The following is a 9,555-nucleotide window of genomic DNA, read 5'->3' as shown; positions in this document are numbered from 1 at the left end:
GCAGTGCGCGCTAACCAAGTTTGCCAGGTGCACAGTGTTTCCTCCGACACATTGGTGCGGCTGGCTTCCGGGTTGGATGCGCGCTGTGTTAAGAAGCAGTGCGGCTTGGTTGGGTTGTGGAGGACGCATGACTTTCAACCTTCGTCTCTCCCGAGCATGTTGTAGCGATGAGACAAGATAGTAGCTACTAAAAACAATTGGATACCACAAAAAAAAAAACGTAAATTTGTGGAATTTCTTTCCTTCTTAATGCCTTTGAGCCAATCAGTTGTGTTGTGACAAGGTGGTATACAGAAGATTGGTATACAGAAGATTGGATGCGCGCTGTGTTAATGACAAGGTAGGGGTGGTATACAGTGCCTTTGGGAAAGTATTCAGACCCCTTGACTTTTTCCACATTTTGTTACGTTACAGCCTTATTCTAAAATTGATTAAATTGTTTTAAAACCCCATAATGACAAATAAGGTATTTCTGTTTTTAATACATTTGCGAATATATATTTTAAAAAACTGTTTTCGCTTTGTCATTATGGGATATTGCGTGTAGATTACTGAGGATTTTTGTTTAATTTAATCAATTTTAGAATAAGGCTGTAACATAACAAAATGTGGAAAAAGTCAAGAGGTCTGAATACCTTCCGAAGGCACTGTATGTCCCAATCTATCACTTATTACTACTTAAATTACTATATACACCCCTATTGGTTTATTACACATCTCAATACCAAGTAGTAAAACCAGTAGGCTGTACTTTAAAGTACTATTTAAGTAGTTGTCGGTTATCTGTAATTTACTATACATTTTTTGACTACTTTTACTTCACTACATTCCTACATTCCTTAAGAAAATACTGTACTTTTTACTCCATACATTTTCTTTGACACCCAAAAGTACTCGTTACATTTGGAATGCTTAGCAGGACGGGAAAATAGTCAAATTCAAGCACTTATCAACCGAACATCCTTGGTCCTCCCTACTACCTCTAATTTGGCGGACTCACTAAACAGACATGCTTCGTTTGTAAATGATGTGTCACGATCGTCAAAATAACATTCGGATCAAGGCGCAGCGTGATATGGGTTCCACATCTTTTTATTCGTGAAACGCAAAAAAAAAACAATAAAGAGCAAACGACATGTGAAGCTATGGAGTGCTCACAAGCAACTACACATAAACAAGATCCCACAAAAACCCAGTGGGGAAATGGCTGCCTAAATATGATCCCCAATCAGAAACAACGCCAAACAGCTGCCTCTGATTGGGAACCATACCAGCCAACATAGAAATAAAACAACCTAAATTACCAACCCTAGTCACACCCCGACCTAACCAAAATAGAGAATAAAAAGGCCCTCTATGGTCAGGGCGTGACAGTACCCCCCCCCCCCCCCCCCCCCTCCGACTGGACGTCGTGACGGACTGGGCACCGGTGCAGAGGAAGGCTCCAGCCTTGGAGCGGGACTGGACGCCGTGCCTGGACTGGGCACCGGCGCAGGGGAAGGCTCCGGCCTTGGAGCTGGACTGGACACCATGCCTGGACAGGGCACCGGTGCAGAGGGAGGCTCCTGCCATGGGGACAGGGGCTGGGATTAAAAACAAAAATAAATTTAAAAATAACATAGAAATATAGGACAAAACACATATCACGACAAGGGAGACAACACAACACTACATAAAGAGAGACCTAAGACAACAACATAGCAAGGCCGCAACACATGATAACACATAATGGTAGCAACACAACATGACAACAACATGGTAGCAACATTACTGGGTACAGACAACAGCACAAAGGGAAAGAAGGTAGAGACAACAATACATCACATAAAGCAGCCACATCTGTCAGTGAGAGTGTCCATGATTGAGTCTTTGAATGAAGAGATTTGGATTTGGTATGGAGCAGGAGGATGAGGGTCAAGGATCTGAATGGTCTGTAGTGGAAAGACATAGAAAGAGAGATCATGAAAGCAGTGGAGCGTCTATTAAAGAAAGCATGAAGAGGGCCAAGGTAAGAAGCAAGGGTAATAATGGGTCAGATGATGAGACCACAGGGCCTCATTTACACCCTATCCGATTAACCAATGCCATAGAGAAAGAGATAGCCTGGTAGAATGCTAATATTTTGTGGTACTCAGACTCAGCAAGGGACGCCTGGCTGCAAATGGAAAAGCTTAATGGGTAGAAGGTTAAAAGCTGTGTCCATGGTGCTTATGCTAGGTTGAGGGGAGTCATCACACCAATAGCCAATATGTCCATAGATTACATTCATGAAAATATGAAAGGAGCGTCGTGGAATTATTGTCATCAAAAGGAGAGACTTTTAGATTTCTTCAAAACAATCCAACTTTATTGTTTAATTACTGCAGTAATGGAGCTTGTCAACAAACCCCCCCTAGGTGATTCGTTGAGAGTCCAATGACAAAAGATACCATGGCCTTTTATAGCAAAGATACACACCCTTTAGTCTACATGACAAACAACAGATGTTGTTGACTTTTACTCAAGTAGTATTTTACTGGGTGACTTTCACTTTAACTTGAGAAACTTTATTTTAATTACTTTTACTCAAGTATGACAATTGGGTACTTTTTCCACCACTGAGTATAACAATACTTTTGTGGTGGATATGATGTCCACACACTGTAGTTTCAGTTTGATATTGACACATTTTGTTGTCCCCTCTCTTAATTACTTAATTACCTTAATTACCCATGGTCAGAATTCCAGCTTTATCTTCAGATACAATAACTGTGGAACCATATGTGCAAGGCATGGACCTATGAACCTGCAACTTCATAGCTGTCAAAAATAAATACATCGTTTTTTTCCTCCTCACTATTTTCAGACCTATTTTTATTTTCTTTAGACTTCTTCTTCTAGTCCTCCTCCTCCTCCAAACATCTGTTTTGTGGTATCATCAGGGCTCTCTTGGGGCTGGGCAGCCTTTTCATCAATGGCCTTCTCATCAAAGATTGATGACATCTTCTCATTAACGACCTTCTGTAGCGCTGAGTTAAACCTGTTGACGCAGTAGGTGTCCACGCCGGATGGATTTACGAAGATAATAGTCGTTACCCATGCTTTGAAATGTTTTGGAGAGTGCATAATAACTCCTCATCACTTTTCAACCCACGTTATCTTTTGTTGGTGTGTTTAATTTTCTTTACATTTTTTACAATAAGTTTCGGGGGATGTTTTTAACGTTATAAACGAGTCTATGGGGGTTAGGCCTGTTTTCAGGGCTGAAATAAATTAATGCATAATTAGACTAAATTAAAATGTTTCTCTGACTTTAAGCTATGCATTGGATCGCGTTCATTATAGAACATCTATCACGCACATTTCTACAACCAAGTCCTACACTTGTCCAATTGGCAATCATGTCAGACAAAGTTCTGAAGCACTTTGAGAAAGACGATTCGAACCATCGAAGGCAATGACCAATCCAGAGGACAACAACCCAAATTATGAAGAGGAGACAAATATGAAGGAAAGAAAAAAGAATGAAAGAAAAAAATAAGCATTTTCATTGCAAACCCGGAACTTACCGGCTAACTCGAATTGTGCTTCGACGTTCCATTGCCTTCATTTACTGTAGCCTAAGTGTGTGATGATGTAGCAAGTTATGAACTGGCTACATTGTAAGCTCACTTTCAGACGTTCTTCTAGCTCCCGTGCTGTGAAATACATACAGTTGAAGTTTACATACACTTAGGTTGGAGTCATTATAACTCGTTTTTCAACCTCTCCACATATTTCTTGTTAACAAACTACAGTTTTGACAAGTCGGTTAAGACATCTACTTTGTGCATGACACAAGTCATTTTTCCAACAATTGTTTACAAACAGATTATTTCACTGTATCACAATTCCAGTCAATTGGAGGTGTACCTGTGGATGTATTTCAAGGCCTACCTTCAAACTCAGTGCCTCTTTGCTTGACATCATGGGAAAATCTGCTCAGCAAGGAAGAAGCCACTGCTCCAAAACCACCATAAACTACGTAGACTACGGTTTGCAACTGCACATGGGGACAAAGATCGTACTTTTTGGAGAAATGTCCTCTGGTCTGATGAAACAAAAATAGAACTGTTTGGGCATAATTATGTTTGGAGGGGAAAGAGGGAGGCTTTCAAGCCAAAGAACACCATCCCAACCGTGAAGCACGGGGGTGACAGCATCATGTTGTGGGTTGCTTTGCTGCAGGAGGGACTGGTGCACTTCACAAAATAGATGGCATCATGAGGAAAAAAATTATGTGGATATATTGAAGCAACATCTCAAGACATCAGTCAGGAAGTTAAAGCTTGGTTGCAAATGGGTCTTCCAAATGGACAATGACCCCAAGCATACTTCCAAAGTTGTGGCAAAATGGCTCAAGGACAACGAAGTCAAGGTATTTGAGTGGCCATCACAAAGCCCTGACCTCAATCCTATAGAACATTTGTGGGCAGAACTGAAAAACCGTGTGCAAGCAAGGAGGCCTACAAACCTGACTCTGTTACACCAGCTCTGTCAGGAGGAATGGGCCACAATTCACCCAAATTATTGTGGGAAAATTGTGGAAGGATTCCCGAAATGTTTGACAGAAGTTAAACAATTTAAAACTGGGAATGTGATGAAATAAATAAAAGCTGTAATAAATCATTCTCTCTACTATTATTCTGACATTTCACATTCTTAAAATAAAGTGGTGATCCTAACTGACCTAAAACAGGGATTTTTATTAGGATTAAATGTCAGGAATTGTGAAAAACGGAGTTGAAATGTATTTGGCTAAGGTGTATGTAAACTTCCGATTTCCCCCATTTCTGATTGTCTCTGTATTTGCACATTTTTGACACTGAATTTTGTCAGATCTTCAACCAAAACGTAATTTAGATAAAGGGAAACTGAGTGAATAAGTAACACACAATGTGGATACTTATTTCATTTATTTTATAAACAAAGTTACGCAACACCCAAAGTCCCTGTGTGAAAAAGGAGTTGCCCACTTACACTTAATAACCTTTAGCTGAAATGACTGCAACCAAACACTTCCTGTAGTTGCTGATCAGTCTCTCACATCGATGTGGAGGAATTTTGTCCCACTCTTCCATGCAAAACTGCTTTAATTCAGCGACATCTGTGGGTGTTCGAGCAGGAACTGCTCGTTTCATGTCCTGCCACAACATCTCAAATCGGGTTTAGGTCTGGATTTCCAAAACATTAAATGCGTTGCTTTTCAGCCACCCTGATGTAGACTTGCTTGTGTTATTTGGATCATTGTCTTGCTGCATGACGCAGCTGCGCATCAGCTTGAGCTCACAGACGGATAGCCTGACATCCTCCTGTAGAATTCTCTGATACAGAGTGGAATTCATGGTTCCTTCTATTAAGGCAAGTCGTCCTGGTCCTGAGGCAGCAAAGGGTAGCGTGATGTGTGATGTGATGGTAGATGCTTTGCTGCAATCATTGCAGCTACAGGTGAAACAAGTTACTGAGTGTAAGAGGGCACCTCACACTTCCCCAATCTCTCTCTCTCTCTAGTCATTGCATTTACTGTTGCCTACAACCAGAACAAGCAGCTGATCGGAGAGCGAGGCCTCATGCTGTGTTGCAAAAACGACCTGATCAGTATGACGCTCTATGTGGGGGGCAAGATCAACCTCTGCCTTGGCCTAGACCCCCTCCATCCTGTGGTTCCCGGACTGGACGGCATGGATGCTAACCTGGATAGCATTGTCCTTGTGGGTATGGCGCTGTCAGGCTTTGTGTTGGTGACTATAACCACAATGCTTGCTCTTTGGGGTTTTAGGCTGGGTTTCTGTATAAACACTTTGTGACAACTGCTGACGTAAAAAGGGTATTATGAATACATGTGATTGACTTCTTGTAAGTCCCTCTGGATAAGAGCGTCTTGAATGACTAAAATGTAAATGTTTACCTGGGCTTTTGTCTGTAGAACTGCTGTGGGAGACTTTACCTGTACACGCTAAGTGACATACTCTGCATTTCTGGTGCCCCTTTATTGGTTCCTGCAGAATAATACCGCTTAAGTCCCTCAGAACATTCTTACTCCCCTGAGAGCGCTAGCCTTCCTGATCCTTTTCTCCCATAGCTGTCAGAACAATATTAGCACTGTCTGTGCAAGTCTGGTTCTGACAGCATTTACTCTGATCCCTCTCTCCCGGCTATCAATCTGTCTCTCTCCTTCTCCGCTATCCATCTCTCTCCTCCCTCCCCCTCTACTTTCTCTCTCAGCCTCTCATTGCCCCCTCTTTCTTGCTCTCTGCTACCCCCTCTCTCCTATCTCTCTTTACTATCCCCCTCTTTCCTTCTCTCTTACTGTCTGTTTGATCAGGGCTGTCAGAGGTGTCATGTCAGTTGAGGCGTGTCCAGGAGCACTAGCAGAGCCAGAGGGGTTGAAACTCCACTCAAATTAGACAGTCTAATAACTGATGGAATTAGACACACTCACTGACAGGGAGCTTGTGTAGAAGGTGTGTGTGTTTGGGGAGTATGCATGTGTGTGTATAGGGGGGAAACAAAATGTGAGCAAAAAGGGTCAGCCAAAATGTTCCTGTTGATTAATGGAATTAACATCATAGAAGTGTACAAAACACTAACACCTGTTATTCCAAGACAGACTGACCAGTTGGACACAGGTGAAAGCTCTGAGACCTTATTGACGTCACCTCCAAAATCAGTGTGGATGGGGAGGAGACAGATTAAAGAAGGATTTTTAAGCCTTGAGATATGGATTGTGTATGTGTGCCTTTCAGAGGGTGAAAGAGCAAGAAACAAAATCTTAAAGTGCCTTTGAACAGGGTATGGTAGTAGGTGCCAGGCGCACCGGTTTGAGTGTATCAAGAACGGGTTTTTCACGCTCAACAGTTTCCTGTGTTTTTCAAGAATGATCCACCACCCATAGGACATCCAGCCAACTTGACAACTGTGGGAAGCATTGGAGTCAACATGGGCCAGCATCCCTGTGGAACACTTTTGACACCATATAGAATCCATTCCCCCGATGAATTAAGGCTGTTCTGAGGGTAACTCAATATTAGGAAGTTGTTCCTAATGTTTTGTACACTCAGTGTACATACAACCTGATGTAGCAACAACGGGCCATTGAAGGGAACAAAGACCCTACAGAATACATATTCGGACTGTCACTGCATATTTAGACCTGAGGTTATCGTATCCTCATCTATGCTCCTAATGCCCCTAATGTTTTGTACACTCAGTGTATACCAACAACATCTTTTGATTAAGAGATGTACGTATTTTAAGAGAGATCCCTACCAATGAAAAAGGAGCTTGTTTCATGTTTTGCACGACTGTTGCTTCTCAGAACCCAAATACATTCCACTAATAATATGTGTATGTGGAACGTCAGTCTGGTCATAAAGTTGTCTCCTGATGTAATACATGCATTTACAATTCAATACAACTGCTGCCCTGTAAGATAGATACCCACATAATACATTTAAAACATAACTTTTATTAAAAGGTTGCTATGTCGGCTGGCACATCAAAGATGAAAAAATACATTAATTTATTACCCAATTGCAACTCCATGAAATACATATTTGCCATTCTTTCGAAAATTATCTACAAACAGATGATTCAAACATTCTATGGTCCAATTTTAGAGCTTTTTCATTATTTACATTTAATTGGTCTGCTAAGATCTTGTGGCAGATGTCCAGTTGCACTGGCATGATTAGAGAATCTGTAAACAAGCATGTGGTGAGTGTGTGTCCTCTCAGCTGCTCCATGTAAGCCTGAACCCAGAAGGCAGGACAGAATACTGGGCGTTGAACACGACGTAGACGTGGTGTGAGGATGCTGTGAACGGAGCGATATTCGTCTCCTTTGAATGACAAGAAAGAAGGGAGGGTTAGGGGAGAAAAACGGAACCCTTGCCCTTATATGACAACAATCATTAATCGTATGTTATAATCTGTATATTAGCTGTATAATAAACGCTATTGATACATTTTTACAAATGCCACATTATCCAGATATGCTCTTTTGTTCCTCAATAAAATGTCAATTAATTCTCGTTTGCCCGATGAAAAGCAAGGAAAAATAAGTGGTCTATTTTTTAGTGCGAATCACCGTTCATTTTCTGAACATCATTGTTTATTGGTTCATCGCACCAAAATAAGACCATTTGAGGTTGAGTACGATGATACCTACGTTCCCCACAATAAAATGGAAACAAATCAACAAAGTCATCTAAAGTTAAATATGAATTCCTATGTTACGTACCGCTCCACAGTAAGGGCCAATAGGAGGAGTGCTAGCATCTTTCCCGTCAAACAGCTTCAGGTAGTTGTTCTGGCAGTCTCCTGGGTCATCAATGCTGATCTGGGCGAAGGTGACAGTCACCACACGCCCATTAGGAGCCTTAATGCCCCACTCACAGTGGGTACCGTTGGCATAGTTGCCAGGGTAGTTAGGACTGGTCACCGAGCCGTGGTCTCCGTATAACCGCCCTCCACAACCTGGGGAGAAAACACACATGAAAATACACATTCTGTACAAACCCACACCTACAATATAAAAGCGAGCAACTTCTCTGTTGATATCCCCGTATACAATTGTGTACTACAGATACACTGTTAGAACCTTTTGGTAGGCTCTTTTTTTAATAAACCAAACAGCTATTTTGTCATTAGAAATGGATAGATCTTGACCATTGCCTCAGTTGCATCATACGGTCAACTACAGAAGGAGGAGATGGTTTAGGACTAGGAATGTGTCTCTTGTCTTTCAGGGTGGGGACACCCTACAGGGTTAAATCACTCACCCTCTGGAGAAGAGGTCCAGGTGATCTCAAAGCCGTCCTTGGCACCAGAGAAGTCACTCTTGAAGCGCATGTAAAGCTGGTTGGTGCCCGGGAATATAGGATTGGGAAGTGTGGACCCGCAGTACTTTCCTAACAGTGGGGCAGATTCTGTACTGCCATTCCGGACCTGAGGAACAGGGACGAGACGTTGCCTTTGATAAACATACAACACCAAGGAATGACTGACTGGGATACACAGAATTCATAAAGCAGCTAAATAATGTTTTATGTGGTCATCCAAATGCCATCAAAATGGAACATTCCAAGATATGAAAATGGGCATAAAAAAAATCACTTAGAACAGACTGTCAGGAGAGAATTTCAACCACGCCAAGTGGCAGACTGAGCCAGTCTGTGTCCTCACCTCTAGGTAATCATAACTGCAGGTGGAGTGGGACTCCAGGTTGAAGCTGTTGAAGAACAGGGAGATGGAGTTGTTCTGGGGGGCCATGAGGATGATGGTACAGTCGACATTGTGGGGGTAGATGTTAGGCCAGTCGGGGCTCTTCAGGTAGCCGTAGGCCTGCTCATAGGTCCTGCTGCAACCTGGAGGAACACACAGGAGAGACGAATAATCAGACAAGGGAGAAAACACCAGACAAATACATTAAAGATAAAGACATGGGACAAACACAGATGTTTAAAATAAGTCACTAGTAAAAGGAGAATAGGGTAAGAGGGAGCCTCTTAACGGTTGGAAGTCTGCTTTCACCATA

General features: G+C 42.1%; 1 protein-coding gene across 1 annotated transcript in view; it reads right to left on the bottom strand.

The window, feature by feature from the left end:
- Window positions 1-7,466: 7,466 nt before the first annotated feature.
- Window positions 7,467-9,555, bottom strand: part of cubn (cubilin (intrinsic factor-cobalamin receptor)) — a 53,672-nt gene continuing 51,583 nt past the window's right edge. The window contains exons 63-66 of the mRNA XM_021620557.3: window positions 9,204-9,385; window positions 8,801-8,966; window positions 8,260-8,495; window positions 7,467-7,858 (exon numbers count right to left, since the gene is read on the bottom strand). Coding sequence (XP_021476232.3) covers window positions 7,751-7,858; window positions 8,260-8,495; window positions 8,801-8,966; window positions 9,204-9,385 — 692 coding nt within the window. The 3' untranslated portion in view covers window positions 7,467-7,750. The remainder of the gene's footprint in view (window positions 7,859-8,259; window positions 8,496-8,800; window positions 8,967-9,203; window positions 9,386-9,555) is intronic.

Source organism: Oncorhynchus mykiss, chromosome 11 (assembly GCF_057628025.1).
Source record: "Oncorhynchus mykiss isolate SJ-2025 chromosome 11, ASM5762802v1, whole genome shotgun sequence".
In the NCBI taxonomy this organism is placed as follows: domain Eukaryota; kingdom Metazoa; phylum Chordata; class Actinopteri; order Salmoniformes; family Salmonidae; genus Oncorhynchus; species Oncorhynchus mykiss.
This window is presented reverse-complemented; position numbering and strand designations above follow the sequence as displayed.